This window comes from Xiphophorus maculatus, chromosome 23, assembly GCF_002775205.1.
Source record: "Xiphophorus maculatus strain JP 163 A chromosome 23, X_maculatus-5.0-male, whole genome shotgun sequence".
Classification (NCBI taxonomy): domain Eukaryota; kingdom Metazoa; phylum Chordata; class Actinopteri; order Cyprinodontiformes; family Poeciliidae; genus Xiphophorus; species Xiphophorus maculatus.
In genome coordinates this window covers 18,355,589-18,373,945 of record NC_036465.1, presented here as the reverse complement: position 1 = coordinate 18,373,945, position 18,357 = coordinate 18,355,589, and the positions used below count along the sequence as shown (strand labels likewise).

At 38.3% G+C, this 18,357-nt stretch overlaps 1 protein-coding gene across 1 annotated transcript; it reads right to left on the bottom strand.

Annotated features, from left to right (window-relative positions):
- Nucleotides 1–341: 341 nt before the first annotated feature.
- LOC102236979 (glutamine--fructose-6-phosphate aminotransferase [isomerizing] 2-like) lies at nucleotides 342–17,075 on the bottom strand. Its single transcript, XM_005795313.3, has 19 exons — nucleotides 16,950–17,075; nucleotides 15,945–16,052; nucleotides 14,251–14,361; nucleotides 13,980–14,102; nucleotides 13,366–13,424; nucleotides 12,149–12,283; nucleotides 10,926–10,987; nucleotides 9,232–9,311; nucleotides 6,082–6,199; nucleotides 5,759–5,922; nucleotides 4,794–4,889; nucleotides 4,508–4,605; nucleotides 4,263–4,383; nucleotides 3,897–4,054; nucleotides 2,788–2,902; nucleotides 2,484–2,611; nucleotides 2,111–2,278; nucleotides 1,825–1,986; nucleotides 342–1,298 (listed from the first exon to the last, which is right to left on the bottom strand). Exons 1-19 carry the CDS (start codon nucleotides 16,954–16,956, stop codon nucleotides 1,254–1,256), a joined length of 2,058 nt encoding a protein of 685 aa, XP_005795370.1. The 5' UTR covers nucleotides 16,957–17,075; the 3' UTR covers nucleotides 342–1,253.
- Nucleotides 17,076–18,357: the final 1,282 nt, after the last annotated feature.

Below are 18,357 nucleotides of genomic sequence, written 5' to 3'. Positions count from 1 at the left end.
TTTATCTCGCTTGATGTGACACTTGACTTCTCCATGTGGAAAGCCTGCAAATTCAGTGGCTCTTAAATATGTGGAGTTTTCCAATTTCTTATTTTGTTGGTTAACACTCAGTCATTATTCGTATAAAACTTCAGTGTAGATGGTGAGACTGGAGTTCCAGCAACTTTCTATATATAAAATTTATTTTTTGTGAATCAACATATCAGGCTAACATTTAGCCTGTTAAAAGCCTCAAAAATACCAAAAATGTTTCAAACTAAATCAATTAAAAACACACACAATGAATTGTCCAATGAAGAAATACAAGAAAGAAAAAGAAAAGAAAAAACAACTGAACAGCCTGAAAGTAATAATTCATTAATTTATTGATTGGTAGTGCTTATTTAACATTATAAAACATACAATATCAAATACAATCATAAAGATGTCAATCACGTTATCTGCTTAGCCCCTATAAAAACAAAATAAAAAAATTCTGTTATATACAGAATATCATTGCCATAGGACCCATAAAAATAGTTGTCAAATGTAATAAAAATGATTTGTAATAATTCGTTTTTTACTGCAGCATTGCAGTGCTTTTTGTGCTTTTACATATTCCCCATGGCAAAAAGAAGTAAAGAAACCTTAAAAAAAGACCTGGATGAACACCTTAGAACTGGCCTCAAAACAAAATATTTAAATTAAAATATAATTATAATATAAAAAAATAAGATTATAATTCACTGGTTCTTCAGGCCCAGTAATTTGATGATTTTACAATGAAATTTAGAAAATGACACTATAATAACAAAATTTTTGAATTTTACAATGATGTACAACATAGGGGGAGAATTAATGACCTTGTCATAATGTACATTCAAAATCTGAGTTTGCGGTCCATATTGCACAATAGTAAACACTTCAGTGTACCTTACGGTTATTCATATGACAGGTTTTGGCTCAACTAACAATAAAGAGGCACAGAAGGTTTCTTTGGCTGTCAGCATTGTTGAGAAGGCTTTATGGATTGTTCCATAAAGCTGTGGTCAGATTTCACATTTCTGATTTTCTGTTTCTTTTTTCTTTATAGTGCCTTTTAAAACCCTTCTTTGCTCTGCAGCTTTCTCTTTAACTCACAGTATAATCCAAACACACTATGGTCCCCATTTTTCACCCCAACCCTTCCACACACACCCGATGTTTGATTGCACAATTGCTCCGTAAATCACCCAAGGCCACCTGTCTCCTCTGCTGAGCTTTGTAGACTGTAATCATTCCACAGTCACAGACTTGGCCAAGTTTCTGGGACAGTCAACCTGGAAAAAGAGAGTGTGAGAGAGCAGTTGAGAAAATTACATAAGATCAATCACTGCGGGTGTACAGTAAAATGACCAAATTTGGACACTGTATTACAAAAGGTGAGTTGTACAAGAAAGTCAAGTTCCCATGAATTCAGACATAAATCTTAACCTAGAGAAATGTACGCAACAACTAAGAAAAAGCTCCTTCTCTTTTACATTGGAAGGAAACACTGCCATTATATAACGAGTTGCAAAGCCAGTTTGTTGCCACACACCAAAAAATAAAGTATCTGGGAAAAGAAGCTTCCTGAGGCACACCTCACAGACAATGAATAAATTCACAGCCAGATTTAGGTCTGAACTTTGACATCCCTATGCATAATGCTGCTACCATTCTGATGTCCTGTGTGTTTTATTTTTGCACCTCTATGTTTTGCTATATTAAATCGCACTGACCTACAGGAGTCGGAATATTTGAATCTGGTACAAAATGTCTGATGCATGTCAAAAGTTCTTGTGCGTAAGAAAATCTGCTACTTACATCATATCCTCGCAGGACAGCTAGGTGGAAGGACATCAGCTGTAGGGGGATGACACTGAGGATGCCCTGCAGACAATCCACGGTCTGTGGCAGCTCAATGGTCTTGTATGCATTTTTCATCAGCTCTGAATCATCCTGAGAGCACAGAAGAATGGGTCGGCCCTGTTGGAGAGAGAAATCAAGACGTTGCACAGCGTAAGGATTACGTTTTACCACCTTGAGGGCTTCCTCTAGCAAAATGTGTGTGTGTTTATTTATTTTTTTATATATTCTATTCAGGGCTTACCGATCTGGCAGTGACTTGTTGCAAAGCATTCTGACACTTGGTGTAGCAGCCGTCACGCATGATAACCATGATGACTGGCATGTCTTTGTCGATGAGTGCCAAAGGACCGTGCTTCAGTTCTCCGGCCAGGATGCCCTCTGAGTGCATGTATGTGATTTCCTTGATTTTCTACAATAAAATAAGGAAAATAAAATTTATTGAGATTATGTTAAATATGTGATTATAAATTAATTAATGTAACTTCTCTACTCTAACATTTGTTAATATAAGGTGCATAAAAAGTGCACATATTTATAGCATGTATAATATTTATGTAAAAGCAGGGAGAAATTAGTTATTCAGAGGCTACAGTACTACGAAATCCTTAACTCACCAGCGCCCCCTCAAGGCAAGTGGCGTAGTTGTACCCTCGTCCCATAACCAAAAGTGACCTTTGCTGATACAGCTCGTTGGCTATGGTCTTAATCTTCTCATCCAGTGACAACACCTTTTTTATCAGGTCTGTGAGAATGTATAAAAGTTAGTCATGGTCACATTGATATCTTATGGATTAAAGATCTACCTTTTCACACAACTATTGCATCACACTATTTTTCTAACATGATCTAGAATCCTTAAACATATTTGAAGAGTTATTTCTGTTTTGGTTTTTAGATCCTGCAATTGGTAATACTAACCTGGTAGCATCTTGAGGCCGTGAATGATCTCCAGCCTTCTCTTCTGCAGTGAGAGTCTGTCTTCACTCATCATCAGGCCAAACATGATGAGGGACACAAACTGACTGGTGTAGGCCTGAAAGGGAAGCACACACTCAACACCTGAGTAAAGACTATCTGGTTCAGTAAAAGCAAAAACAGTATCAAATTGCACAACTCTGTGTTCATATTCCTTGACCTACTCTTTTCTTACTTAGCAATTAATTAAAACAGTTGGTTTGTGTATAAATGAAAATCATTTGATTTGTTGATGGCTATTCATGTTAAAAAAAATCTATACATATGTGGAAATAGAGCTTTTTCTCTGAAAGGAAAATGTTTATTTTAGTGCTGAGCTGTGCTTCCTAAGTATGACTTTTGCTGAAAGGAAGATTCCAAATTGATATTCTTTCAGTCTCATAATCTGTAGCGCTGGAGAGAAGTTTACACACGCTCCTCTTAAGCTTAAATGCCAGTTTATGACTGATAACTTAATTTCTTCTGAACTTGGATGCAATATTGGAAACTTGGAAAAAGGTGGAGGGCAAAAACACAGAGAAACTAGTTTGGAATGGACAAAGGACACTAGTGTTATTTTCCAGAATAGTCTTGACCTTTGGTCTGTTAAATATTTATGCAGTATGCTTAAAATCCAGGAAAGTAATCAGTTCAAATGAACTCCACCAATTCTGATAAGAAAGCTTGCCAAATATTTGGTGAGAATTATGCCAGGACCTCGTCAGTGGCTAGAAAAGCCATGTAGTTTCTCTGCAACTTGTTAAAGTGACATGTGGGCAAATATTGATGAATATGTGTGAATGTAATGTAAATAGTTTGGACAGTGTGCATAATGACTGTGTGATTAGATACAATCAACAATAAATTAAATGTGCTCCTACTTAGTTTTCAGAAAAATTTCTGGAGTTTGTTTGTATGTTACTTCATCCAGGAATAAGATTAGTTCAAATATGTAATGAAAAGTCCATGATGAGCGTATGTACGCTCTGATTCAAATAGAAGAAAACCTTCAAAATAATGTAGTGATTTGAAATGTGGTTAATTACAGACTGATTATGCTGAGGGGAGTGTACCTTAGTACTGGCCACTCCTATTTCCGGTCCTGCATTGATGTGGACCCCACAGTCAGTCTCTCTGCAGATGGAGCTCCCCACAGTGTTGGTGATACCCACAGTAAGAGCCCCTCGATCCTTGCAATATCGCAGGGCCATCAGGGTGTCCGCTGTCTCCCCTGAAGGGGCGGAGAGAGTGAAACATTATAATGTATAATTATAGAACACTAAGGTCAAGCTTAAAGCAGAACTTGGCATGAAGTTGTTTCACATGAGAGGTGAGAAGTTATTTTAAGATATTTTTAGGATCTAGGCTTTAGTGACAGAAAGAAAAGTGAAAAAAAAAAACAACAAAAAAAACACAAGCTCTGATGGAGGTTATTTTACCTGACTGACTGATGAAGAAGCAAACGTCGTCTCTGAAGACTGGGGTGTTGCGGTCCAAGAAGTCGCTGGCCAGCTCCACCATGACGGGCAGTTCTGTCAGTTCCTCCAGGATCTGTCTGGTCTGAGCAGAAAAAAAAGAAAAACAGGCGCTTTATTAGCACTGTCATGGGTATTTTTGAATTTTGACCATGAAATGTCATGAGATCTTCTAAAGGCATATATGACAATTGACTAGCTGTACTTACAGCAACTGCAGCGTGGAAACTAGTGCCACAGCCTATCACGATAAGCCGCCTGCAGCGTTTGATCTCCTTCAGGTGGTCCTTCAAGCCTCCAAGAATCACTTGGGAAATAAAGGAAAAGACAGTTTAATTTATTGGAACAGTTTATCTCGACAGCTGTTTCATATTTGAAACACTGGAAGTTTTAAAGAAATAATCTACCAAATTCCTAATGATTCTAAATAGGATTTCTGCTAAGAAAGTATGACATGATTAAAAACAGGACTTTTAAAAAAACCCATGTGATCACCTGTATTAGTGTCAAAACAAATCCGGCCTCTCATGGTGTTAACTACTGATTCCGGCTGCTCAAAGATCTCCTTCTGCATAAAAGCTTCAAAGTTTCCTGCAGAGATTAAGAAGACATAAGAACGATACACAATGACAATGAAATTTTTCTCCTTAAAAAAAAGAAGAAAAGATAGACACTTTATTGCTAAAGGTATTGAGACACCACTCCAATCTTTAAATTGAAGCAACTCGTCATGCTTCTGCAAACATTTGTGATAGAGTGCATCCCTCTCAAGAGCTCATTAAACTCCAGCATGGTGCCGTGCATTCATGTAATTTCCTCCGCAATTAACATTTCTTGGTCACCGGTTAGTGTTGTCATAACAAAGTAGATTAGGAACAGCAGCAACTCAACTGCCAGTGGTAAGCCCTGTAAGATCAGAGTGAATATGGGGCAAGTTGAGGCATCGTCTGTCTACAGCTGGCTGCAAACATTACGACGGCTTCAGACTAGCTCAAGAATAACGAGCGCAGAATAGGTTAGCATAGCTGAGCTCCTGCATCCAAACCTGGCATAACCAGGTGTAATGCAAAGTGTTGGCACACTAGTGTTGGAGGTTGGTTCTTTGGATTGGAGAATCATGCAACTGTGGGAAATAGTTTTGGGAGGGTGTTTTCTGTCCACAAAGCAATATCCTTTTTGGGATATTCTCAAAAGTTATGAGTGTAAAGCCTACTATTTCAAAACATTTGGCAATAATGTGCAGACAACATTAACTGAAAAATTACTATAGGCATAGTGTTTCCCCCTATTCAGCCAGCAGAGGGCGAGCAAGTATCAGTCTATTACATTGATCTGACCCAATATCATAGTGCAGGCAGCCCCATATAAGCATTTATCTAAGTGTTACTCTCTTCTAGTGGAGTTCCTGTCAATTAAATTAAAACAAAGGCAATTTGACATGGTAGAAACAGTTTTCCAACCTTTCATGATCTGCTGCAGCTCCATCTGCAGCGTCTGAATTGCTCTCACTGGATCGTCACCGGCCTGCCGGTTAATCCTGTGGATGGAAAGTTCACCTCCTTTCACAACTGCAATGTCATCATCCTCCATGTACAACACCTTGTTAGTGTGCTCGATGATGGCACTGTGGACGCAGAAACACAGGAAGGAAGCAAATGAATGCTGCAGCAAGCAATAGAAATGTGCACTAGGCAGATGTGGGGACAGATGAGAAGGCATAATGGCTGTGAAAAGCTGAATAACATAGCTCCATGCTTGATTCACAAGACAAATTCTTCCCCACCTAGCATCAGAGGCAAAGTAGTACTCCACAGCCCTGCCATCTTCGTTTGAGTTGATGGCGTTGGGCGAGTCCGTGCGATTATGGCTGTTCTTCTCATGAACGTCTTCCTTTATGTGACCTACAGAGGTTTAATTCAAGAGTTAGTGGGTTAAATCAGATCTTTAGGAAGTAAGAAATCTTTGACTAAGTTTCCAGTTTCACTGTCATTGTACATTTACAAAAAAGAAAATATCCTAGGATGTCCTTTTAGATGAAACAGCACAGAATCACGAGACTGTAGATAAAACATGTAGCAGCTTTCCAAGACAAGATGACTGCTTCATCTGCTCAAAAACTGACACTGATACATTTAAGTACAACAAACTATTACTTTCTATGATATATTCAGAACTACTTTGTATATTACTGTATATTTTTAAATTAAAAGCAACCTTTAGAAAACTGGTGAATTTTAAGCGAGTGAGCAAGAGGTTTCATACTTAGAAAAATAGTTGAAGAGCAGAGATGGTTTGGTTAGCTCTATAGATCTTCAGTCTAAGATTTAAACTCATCTGCCCTTTCAGCTTAAGGAAGCAGGTGACAGAAACAAAAATTATACTGAGTTTAACTATGTCACCGTAACAGATTCCTTACTAATGATCCCATTAACTAAAGTCTCACTGTGTCCCACAGAAAAATGTCTGTCTCTCACGAAAAGCTCTTTCTTCTATTGTGCAGTCTTTACTCATACTTTCCTTCTTCAATTAATCAATTTATTAATTAATCAATTTTAAAACAATTCAACAACTATTATCTTCCATTACACTTACAAAACACCTGGCCAGAATTTTCTGCGTCATTTAAACAAAATAATTGTGCTGCTTTGGACTTTGCACTTCTCTTATATAGATCATTAATAACCGCATGTTCTGCTGATAAGATAGTGAAGAATAAATTATAAGCACAAGAGCAATAAAGCAAACAGATGAAGTATGCAGTTGTTTACACTGCTCACATTTACAGAGCATAACTGAGTTTGAAGTAGGCATGTGCCAATTATAAAGTTTTCAAGGTGTAATAAAGATTTTAAAGTTACAGTTGCTAAAGGAAACATCTGATTAGGTGGAGTTTTTCTCTGGTTGCGTAGCGTAAAGAATAGAGCAGCATTGGCCGTCCCCAACCTGTTGCAGGACACTGCCAGTCAGGTGACAGATTAAAAGCTCCCACACATTGCCTACGCTTACAAGACTAACAGTGATAATGGGGAAACTAAAGGAATGCTGACCGGACTTCTTATGAACGGTAAAACTGTTTTAAAACTAGAGATAGGGACATACAAACAGCAGCTGGCAACCTGTAGCAGACAGGCCAGTAAATTAGCTAATATTATCTCAGTACTTGTCCTTCTCTAGAACAAATAGAGCAGAACACCAAGAAGGTGTAACGTTCTGCAAAATAATCATGTTTGCTTAAAATTATTCAATAGTTTCTCTAGTGTTTGTTCTATATTTTTTACTTAGGTTAGTTAATCAAAATAACCAAAATAGAAGTACTACATTTAATATTTCAATATGTTACATTTAATAACACCTAAAGCAATTTTGTTACTTTTCAGTTTTGAATAAAAAACATTTAGATCAAGGAAGACATGTTTGTTAAAGAGTTTGTTTAAATGTGGCACTTAGGGTTATCATACAGAGAGGGATCACAGTGTCCCATTCTTAAGCAAAGTAATGAATGAAGTACAGAAAAGAAAAACTTTCTTTACGGTTTACTCTAGCAAAACCTGCAGAGGTGTTCAACAGTAACTCTTTAAATAAAAACATCTTTCAAGGAAAGTCCTCCGAAAAAAGTGATTGCGTAATAATTATCATTGACCAAAAACATCTCATGTTACTCCAACACAATGTCTTTTGGCAGACATTGTGGGCTTGTTTCTGTTGGCAGCAGCAGACAAAGTTCAGAAAAGCAAGTTGAAACTTTAACCCACAGGAAAAGAGACCTTTATCCAGAAACATAAGGACATATTTTTTGTGTGTGAAGTCCACTGGTGCTGGTTTCATATTTGGTGTTTTAGTTCCAATCAAAACTCTGTGTAAAGATTGTTTTACTTAATTTCTATACAGTATGCATTTAATGAGAAAGTGTGTTAATTTAGTTTCTTATGGACAGGGATGTATTGATCTTTCTTGAGAGAACTATCTCTCCAACCTGAAAGAATTAGCAAGAAAGCTTCAGGCCCAGACACATAAAATATATTAATGACTGACTATTATATTCCCAGATTCTTCATATGAGCAGCTAAAAGACAAATGACAAATATTTGCTGTTTATTTCTGCTTGAATTTGCTAAATCTATTGTTAATCTGTATATTATGCTTAGCATTGAGAGAACAGTACCCCAGAAACCTGAGTACAATACTTGTTTATTCTTTGTATTCCTTACATTTAACTAATGTATGTTCTTGTATTCAGCCTTTTTTTTTTTTGCAGAATTATAAAAACACAATGCAAACAAAACTGCAATCACTGAATAACATTACTTTGTATAATCAATGATAATATAGATGCTGGTTTAAGAACTTGCTCCCTTTCAGTTTGTTTCTTATTCTAATTACTTTTGTGTAGCTTTCATTTTTATGGTCTATCTAAGGAAAGGATTAATTTAAAGAATGTACCCTTTTCTTATTTAATCTAATAAAGAAAATGAATTTATTTTAATTTCACAATAAAAACTAATTTTAAAATGGTGTATAACTTTAAATCTATTAATATTTTGTATTAGTTAAGAAGGTTTTGTAGCTATAGACATTTTATTTTGTTGCTCAACCACAAAAAGGCTCTTTGTGGTTATAACTTATAAAATGTTTTCGAAAGAAGGGTTACATCATATACAAAATCTAAATAACAAAATATAAGACAAAAAAATGAAGACTGATCCTATAGAAAATACAGTTAAAAATAAGAGAGTCTGTTCTCCACTCTTAGATTTTTTTTTTAAATCAGCAACTTTTCATAAGTTGTGCAACTGATGGAAAAAAAAGATCTGGAGGATATTTCTAAATACAACCCATTTGAACAACTGTGATCAGGTGATGTGCTGCTGCTGAGGCAGTGAATTTAAGATGTGGTAAAAGTGGATGACAGCAGGACAAAAGGAACAGAGCTTACCACTGTTGTACTGCACAGGGATTTGCTCGGTTGGCAGCTCGTGCTCACTTCGCACACCGATGAGCAGCGGACTTCCTCTCCTGCCGAGATGAGAACAAAGCAGGCAAGGCGGAAGAGATGGAGTCGGAAAGAAGGAACGGGAGAGGGACAATGGTTAGGTTTTTTAAACACAAAGCCATGTCAGATACAATAACATGCTCTCCTTTATAGCCTGATACCTGATCATGTTGTGTCATTGTAAGTTAAAATAAAGTTTGTCCCCCTATCTTCAATTCTGTTTGTTTACTTTCTTATCATATCAATTGTACCAAATCTAATACATTTATTAACTAAAGTTTTGCAGATATTAAAGGTGTGTCTGCATCATTTTAGGATGTAAAGGTTTACTCAACTATTAGTTTGAATATATTTTATCGCTAGCACTTTACTTTCATAAAAACAGAAATAAAGAGAGTTATCTTCTGCAAGTATGATATTAATGGATCATAACCTTTAAACAGAGCCTCACCTCAAAAATCCTCAACTATCCCTTTAATGCAAGTTTGACACCACCTGTCAAGAAACAGCAGCCTCTCCTTACTTTTTGTTTTTCTATTGTACAGATCAGTCTTTTCTTTCTGCATCAGTTTTCTCCTGGGCCTCACTAATGCATGCTCTTTAATTGTTCTAGAGGGTGTGGGATTTGACAAAGGAGACATGCAAACAGACACGTGGTCAGTTTCCAAATATGTTCTAGGTTGAAAACTATACACTAAGTTGTCATCGTCTCCACACATCATTTCCTTATTAATTAGAAATGTCTCAGTGGGTTAGAAAAATAAATATGTGCAAACACTTTAAATGGATGACTAACAGTGAAAATAGGTCAAAGAAGCAAAAGTAGAAATTAAGACAGCAGTTTTCCTGCTGGGTGGCTGATCTGTGATACCACAAGAAGGGTAAAGGCCGTAACATCAGATAATAGGGCCTTCACTCCACCTTCATCAACTATGATGAACATTTAAAACATGAAGATCATGTGTGTAGCCATAGGCTTTGCAAGCTAAAATAATTGGTTTGAATGTTTCCTTCAAGCTCATGTTGATAAACAGGAAAACCAAGCCGTTGGTTTAATCAGCAAGTGAGCCAGCAAGTTTTGCTAGGTGAACTGTTTGCATAAAGCACAAGTTACACCCAAGCCATCTCAATTTACCAGCCCTGCTCCCGTAACTCTTTCCTCCTGATCTGTGACCGCTCATTGACCTGGGAATGGTATAACGCAAAAAAAAAAAAAAAAGTTGATAAGAAGTAATTAACCTGGTGATTTTTGCCCCTTCAGAGTTTCCCAGAGCTGAAACAGGAAACTCTGTAGTCTTTCTGTAAATGAGTCAGAAAGGGGGGCGTTGCCCTCAAAGCTTCGGAAGAGGCCCAGGAGGGAACAGCAGTCTGAATTGAACCTCAGATCTTAATATGCAGAACATACCAACTCACTCCACTGGACAAGGAGCTACTCACATGACCACAGCTGCCCAGTACTGGAAGCAAAAAGGATTCCAGAGTAATGCCATAATTAATAAGCGCGGGCTTTGTCTCCTAATCAGTCCAGATATTGCTTCATTGTGTTAATAACAGCAACGACTCATCTGGCTGGATGGATGATATGTGAAGCCTAATCTCAGCGTTGCCTGTGAACAAGTCAGTGAGTTCTGACTAACCTGGTGGACACAGCCTCTCCAGGGTAATGACGGCTTTTGAACACGAGAGAGAAGGCTCCTTCCTAAAACACACAGAGACAGAGACGTTGTGTTAACTGAACGAACATCCTAAAATAAACACATCTTGCAGCTGCATGTTAAAAGAAGGGAAGAGAAGCAGGTGTCACTGTCAGATAAATCAGAAAAAAGTGAAACCTTTTTATTTTAAGACATTTGCTAAATATGAACTGGAGTGCAAAAAGAAGTAGAAATCCTCAAGGTTCTGTTTTTGGACAACATGTAGTTATTATCTAAGTTGTAATCCTCGCTCCGTGAGTACTGCTACATGCTTAAACATCTTTAAGCTAATTATAAACAATAATGTATTTCTGTGACATGCAGAAATTGTCAATTTGTATGTGTTCCATTAAGGACAAGCCAAGTGCTTTTGTGAAGCTTTTGACTAAATGACTAAAATTTCCTTGTGCATGAATGGACAAACAAATTTGTCTTGCCTCAAACACCTTTAAAATATACAAAATCTTATTTTTTTCCTCACTCTGTGGGGTTTAAAAGATGCGGGGGGTGACTTGGGGAGGCCTGGGAGTATTTAGGTACTGGAGGGAAAGTCTAAAAGCAATAGGAGCTGTATTGTATAACATCAGCTATGTTTCGAAAGTGCTGGCCACACAGCTGCTCACGGTGCTTACTGGAAACAGAGCTGGCTGAGTGTGGGACAGTGGTGGGGAGGAAAGGGGGTATGAGTGAATGCAACAGGAAGCAAAAGGAGGGTGTCACTAGTGTAAGGTTGGACTATCTGGTTTCCATTACTTCCAGTCCAAAAATGCACGTTTTAGTTAAGCCTCACTGCAGACTGAATGAAGCTTTAGAACATTACTCACACAATGGAAAACGTAAAACAGTATGCTTCATCTAAAAAAAAAACCCATCTGATTCTATGACTAATGATGTCACATGTGACTCTGTTGGGACTGCTTCCATGGAGACATTTTTTCACAACGTTTTGTTTCACTCAGTATTAGAAGTGTTTTTGCTCATATAAATATGTCACTTAAGAAAGAACTTTACGAAACAGAGCAAGTTTCCTTCACTTTCAGCTGAGGAGTGGAAGGTTCTTGCATTAATAACTAAAAAGAGTTGAGTTTCACCAGAAGAGCAGGACATAACCTACTGTACATGGTGGTGTGAAGTTAGATTGTGGTTTTACTGTGTGAGAAGCTCACCAGTTGCTGGATGACTCTCTCCACCAGTGTGGAGAACGTGATGCTGTTGTTTTCTCGATTGTCATACAGGTATTTGATCAGTTTTGGGATCACCTCTGTATCTGTCTCTGACTCAAACTCGTATCCTTTGGTGATCTGAGGGAAGGAAAGAAAATGGTTTAACACATGAAAATGGCCTCAGGGAATGTAAGGATTTAACAGATTTTTTCCCCCTGATAATTAAACAACACTGTATTAATCAGTCCGGAGTCTTCTATGAAATAAGTTTTTGACAAAATATGCTACCAACATGTAAGATTTTGCTGCCATTTTTAACCTCATGAACTTTTTTCACCATGTCTTAATCTTTTTTTAGTGTACGTAAATGTACATGTGGTGGATGTTTTCCACCACATGTTGTGTTTTGCAGGTAGGACAGAAAGTTACATTTCGGTCTCATCTGACCAGAACACTTTCTTCCATGTGTTTGCTGTGGCCTCAAACTGAAAATGGGATTTCCTGTTGCCTTTGGTTTTGACTAATTTGTCTGAACAACAGATTCTGCCAAATGATTCTGCCAATTGTAGTACTCTGTAAGTTCTCCAGAGTACCACAATGCTCCATTAGGTGTTTAAAGCTTTAAATTTCGTTTTATAACCTAACTCTGCTTTAAACTTCTCTACAACTTTGTTAACTAATGTTCTCTGACAAGCTTTTCAGACCTTTACAGAACAGCTGTAAAGCTACAAAGGTCAAATTAGATATAGGTGGGCTTTACTTAGGTGATCTTCGAAGCCCATTTTCTTGCATTGGGTTATTTTTTAGAAAGAAAATGGGAGAATATTTATACACATCACACTTAAATATTTAGAAGAATGTGAAATTTCTTTTCCACTTCACAATTATGTGCAAAACGTTTTGCTATATAACTCAAAAAACAAGATTAAGCAGTTTGTATAGTTAATAGTTCTACTTTTTTTTCCAATTTGTAGTTTTTTTATTCATCATAGTTACAACTTTGTTACTTCTTCAACGCTAAAAGCTCCTTGACTTTGTTTTTTAAAACAATGTGATACAAATCATATAATTTTGGTCTTCAGATTTCATTCAAGAAATCATCATGAAAGTTTTCCTTTGTAACCATAAGGCCTCCAGTAATAATATAAACTTTGTAGTGGAGGGCAGGTTTAATTATCGCACTAACCTGTTTCTTCAGAAAGAAATTTATGGCAACTCACCAGGTACTTCTTCAGCTCTTTGTAGTTGGTTATAATGCCGTTGTGGATGACGACAAACTCTAAAAAACGAAACCAGACATAAGTTCTTTTTCAAGGCTTTTCATGTTTTTTTGTTTAAGGAATTCAAAACACAAAAACTAGAGTTCAATGGAAAGCTGCCACACCTTCTCGGAAATGCAAGCTTGGTGTGTGGTAAAGCAAGTCTGGCTGGCTATTTATAGAATAATTTGGCTTTAGCACTTGCACAAAGCAACAATTTGGAATGTGCTAACAAAGTATTACTACATCGCAAAGATCTAGAAGGATAGCTTACAGGATTACAATCTGTTTGCAAAATTAATGTGATTTTAGAGTGGAATCATTTTGTTTCATTTCAGACTTATGAGGAAAAGCTAAGGGACATAACCAACACACCTTAAAAAACCAATAAGACAGATGGGTGTGTCTTTTACTGCACTGTGTTCTTTCAAATAGGATAATTTTAAAAGCAGTTTTATAAGATTCATATTGACACAATTTAAACAAGTCAAGCGAGAAGTCACTACTAAGGAAGGTGGAAGAGAAATTCAGTCCTTTCATATGATTGATGATCAGGTCAGGAAAGGACTTATTACCATTGTTTTTGTCGGATCGCTGGGGGTGACTGTTGACAGCACTCGGCTCTCCGTGCGTAGCCCAGCGAGTGTGAGCCAGGCCAAAGTGTGTGTGCAGAGTCTCATTGATGTCCCGGTCTTTTTCTGAACAGCAAAGAATAACATGAGAGAATAATGCTGGATGTCTATCAAATTCAGCAAGTTGGTTTGTGTTATTTATTACTAAAAATGACATATCATTAAAGGGTTTTATGGAACTTCAAGAAATGAAATCAATCATATGAGAACTCACGGTAGATCTCCTCCTCCAGAGCCTTGACCTTGCCCTTTTTCTTGATTAAGCAGATACTGTTGTTGTTGTTGAGGTCAGTGGTTGTCTTGGTGGGGCCGTCTACGGCAACACCTGCGGACGGAAAACCAGAAAATGTCAAACTCAGGTCACTGGAATGTGAGTTATGAATGTTCCCGTGCAATTATTGCTCCTGTGATGAATGACAACTCCAACTGGTTTTTACAAAACCACATTCCCCAGACATGTCTTACTCATGGCGGGCAGAAAATATGTAAACAGTGTGATAAGGCTCGAGACGCAGTCAGATTTGGCTTGTGGATGTGAAGTAAATACAGTTAAAGTATCTTTTGCTAGTTAATGTCCAAATGAGGAGTCTGTCTATCTGCAAGTGTGTCTAAGCTAAAGCAGCTCATCCTGTTCAAATAGGATGGACAAACACAAGGTGCAGTAAATATGGGTGTGTCTTTTTGGAGCTTATTAAGCATTCAGGTAAAAAAAAAACAACCATCTGTCAATTACACTTTTTATTCAATTGTAATTTTAACCATATAACCTAACTCCAGAATGATTGTACCTTTAAAAATTCTCTCTCAAACTATAAAAGATCTGAAACATTTAATCTTCCAAACAAAACTAAATGAGTAATAACTGAAGTACAAATGCTTTAACCCTTAAAACCTAGATAAAAAGATTTGCCGATTTTTGGGCAATGTTGAAATCAGTTATTTTAATAGACTCAACCTGATAAACCAGTTTTTACACAATATCAGTTGTGAGGTCTGTTTTCCTATAACATTTCTAAACTGATGGGGGTGTTTATAATCAAATCCTTGCAGCAACAGTCTGCTTCCTGTAGCGTCCTATGTTGGAAGACCGTGACTTTTTTCCAATTTTATGAACCTGTAGTTAGCTTCTATGAAGTTATTATCATTAATAGTTTCCCTCAATGATGTCTTAAGTTTAGAGAAAAGCGGAAGGCCAAGAGCTATTCAGAAGGTTTCAGGTGATTTAAACTATTTTAAGCAATTTAATCTGAGAATGCCCATATCAATGTGATACAATGCAGAATTTCTCTGCTAAAGGATTTGTGTTTTATTCATCAAAGTGACATTGGATGAGGCTGGCTCCTGTGACAATCAACCTTATAAGCTGCAACTTGTCAGTGATCCAAGAATGGAGTACATTTTTGAAGTGTGCAACATTCTGTCACTTGTGCAACGTCATCAAAGATCAAACATTCCTCTGCTTTTCCAGGTATTGGAAAATTAGCCTGGTGGATTGATCAAGCTGATAATCTCTTTAGGAAAGTAGCTGTTCATCTCCCCAAACTTATTATGTTTATAATGTGAGGTTTAGATGTTCAAGGTCTGCTAATACGGAGTTCCATCCGGTAGATATGAACATTTTCTGTTTGTGAGTTGTTTTAAATAGCTAAAATCAGCTGGAACACTCATGCCTTATGGTCTATTAGCCTTCCACCACTATAGGGATTTATTTATATTTTTACAATCCTAGTTTAATGGGGCATCTTCCCATAACATCTTCACAGAACCATGCTTCAAAGAATCCAAACCATCTCTTTAATGATTGAATTTGAGTAAGTATTTCCAAAGCTGTTTTCCTTAAAGCTTTACGTATTATTTATTCTGTGTGCGTGTTTCTGTGTGAGTGCAAATACTGTGCAACTGTCTCACCTGCTGAATCGTACCCTCTGTACTCCAGCCTCAGCAGACCCTTCACCAGCGTCTCAAATATCTCCTTTCGGGTGCGTGGCACTTGGTAGTTCAGGTAAGCAAAAATCCCTTTCAATAAAAAAGAGAACCAGAAATATAACTCAAGTCTTGGTTGCAGAGCACAGTGCTCCTCTTTTATTCAAACTCAGGCTTGGCACTATAATTTTGCTTAATGACATTTTGGACACAGTGACTATAAATAATGCAATAAAGTCATACAAACAGGCCTTTTTTCTAGATTTCTACCTTCTATCATCAAGTATATGACCACTTGTCCCGTTCAATCTTTACACACATTTTTCTTGCTGGTGTTGGAGGTAAGGCACTACACAAACTGTGAATAGGCGTGTGTATTTTCCTCCAAAATTGTGTGCGTGGGGGGTCTGTTAAAAACGTTTTGTGAGTACACAGCTAACCCATTGACAGGACGCATACTGCGCGCAGTGTTGGAGCAGACAGGCAGAGGCAGGGTGAGGTTAAACATCGCTGATCCTGCCTTCTTCTTCACATAAACGAGGCGAGGCTGGGGAACGGTTAAAGATTTACTTTCAGTTGTAAAAAATGGTTTTGTTGTAACAGCAGACAGAGGCGCAGCGCGCACTATGTAGCCTATAGGTATTTGCCAATCAATGGAGAAAAGTTAACATCGGGCTTCTAAGTCATCTCTATACAGGATCAGTCATCTGCAGCTTCCTTGCTCTTGAGTATACAGTCAAACGACGACACTGACACGTAGCAGCTGTGCGTAAAAGTCCTTCACGCTTCAAGATCCACAGCGAAAATGTCGGAAATCACAGACATTTAAACTCAAGTTTTAATCCTTAGAATTACATCCAAATCAGAACAACAGTAGAAGTTTATCAGCATATCGTGTGTTGCTTTCTTCACAAAATGCGCGCAATAGCTTTTTTTTTTATTATTCAGAAACAAGAATGATAATTCACGGGTATTAAGAAGAAGACTTACCACACATGATTCAAGTTTCCTCTTCACCGGTCGACTCTTTCTGAAACCGATTTTTAGTTTTCCAGCTAAAATGATGCTTCTGTTTCTCCGCGGTGAAGTCTCGGATGTAGTGCACACTCCCCCTGGGCTTTTCTATTTAAATGCAGTTTCCTGCACAGGGCAGCTGCCCCGCCTCCTCTGACGTCTCTTATCCCATGTCCTTTCAGGCCATCCTGCGTCTATCTGTCAGGTGTTCACTTCACCTGTACGTGATGATTAACCGCTGTTAACTTTCCTGTTTCCCTCCCTGCAGTTAACCTCAATCTCGTGTTCTCAATACAATTGTAGGTATTTATTAGATATGGGTATGACCGGTTTTTGATTCCTGTTTTTGTCGCCCAAGCTTGATTGGAGGGTGTGGAGAATTCCTCAACTTCCATTTCGTCTTTTCTTTTACTTACTTCCTGGATCTTGCTGTTCTGTAAGTAGGCTATTACTATTTGTTAAAGTTTAACAATGTGTATTTTTTTTTAACTTAGGTTTTTCCAATACACATCAGCTTTTGCTGAGTAGGTGTGGAGAAAATTAGTAGTTTCACTTTTTTTGAAAAAGCTTCTTAGGTTTCATGAACTTGAGGCAGGACATGTTGCTAGGCCATCACAGGACAAACAACCAATACAACTAAGAGTAATCAATTAACATAAAAGCCGTTGTACTGTAGGAGAAAACCTTTTGCATGAGGAGAAAATGCAAATTTCATGCAGAAAGACCTCAGGCAGGACCTTGTAGCTGCCAACCACTGCACCACCGTCCAGCACCAAAACAAGCATAAATATCCATCCATCCATCCATCCATCCATCCATCCATCCATCCATCCATCCATCCATCTTCTTCCGCTTATCCGAGGTCGGGTCGCGGGGGTAGCAGCTTCAGAAGGGAGGCCCAGACTTCCCTCTCCCCAGCCACTTCTTCTAGCTCCTCCGGGGGAATCCCGAGGCGTTCCCAGGCCAGCCGAGAGACATAGTCCCTCCAGCATGTCCTGGGTCTTCCCCGGGGCCTCCTCCCGGTGGGACGTGCCCGGAACACCTCACCAGGGAGGCGTCCAGGAGGCATCCTGACCAGATGCCCGAGCCACCTCAACTGGCTCCTCTCGATGTGAAGGAGCAGCGGCTCTACTCTGAGTCCCTCCCGGATGACTGAGCTTTTCACCCTATCTCTAAGGGAGAGCCCAGCCACCCTACGGAGAAAACCCATTTCGGCCGCTAGTATCCGCGATCTCGTTCTTTCGGTCATGACCCAAAGCTCATGACCATAGATGAGGGTGGGAACGTAGATCGACCGGTAAATCGAGAGCTTCGCTTTTTGGCTCAGCTCTCTCTTCACCACGACGGACCGGTACAGCGCCCGCTTGACAGCAGACGCTGCGCC

Excerpts from the sequence above, each read along its gene's own strand:
- LOC102236979 (XM_005795313.3), bottom strand. Across the intron at positions 6,200-9,231 it reads CCCTGTGCAGTACAACAGTG|GTCACATAAAGGAAGACGTT; the intron begins GTAAGCTCTGTT and ends AAACCTCTGTAG. Across the intron at positions 4,384-4,507 it reads GTTTCCACGCTGCAGTTGCT|ACCAGACAGATCCTGGAGGA; the intron begins GTAAGTACAGCT and ends TTTTCTGCTCAG.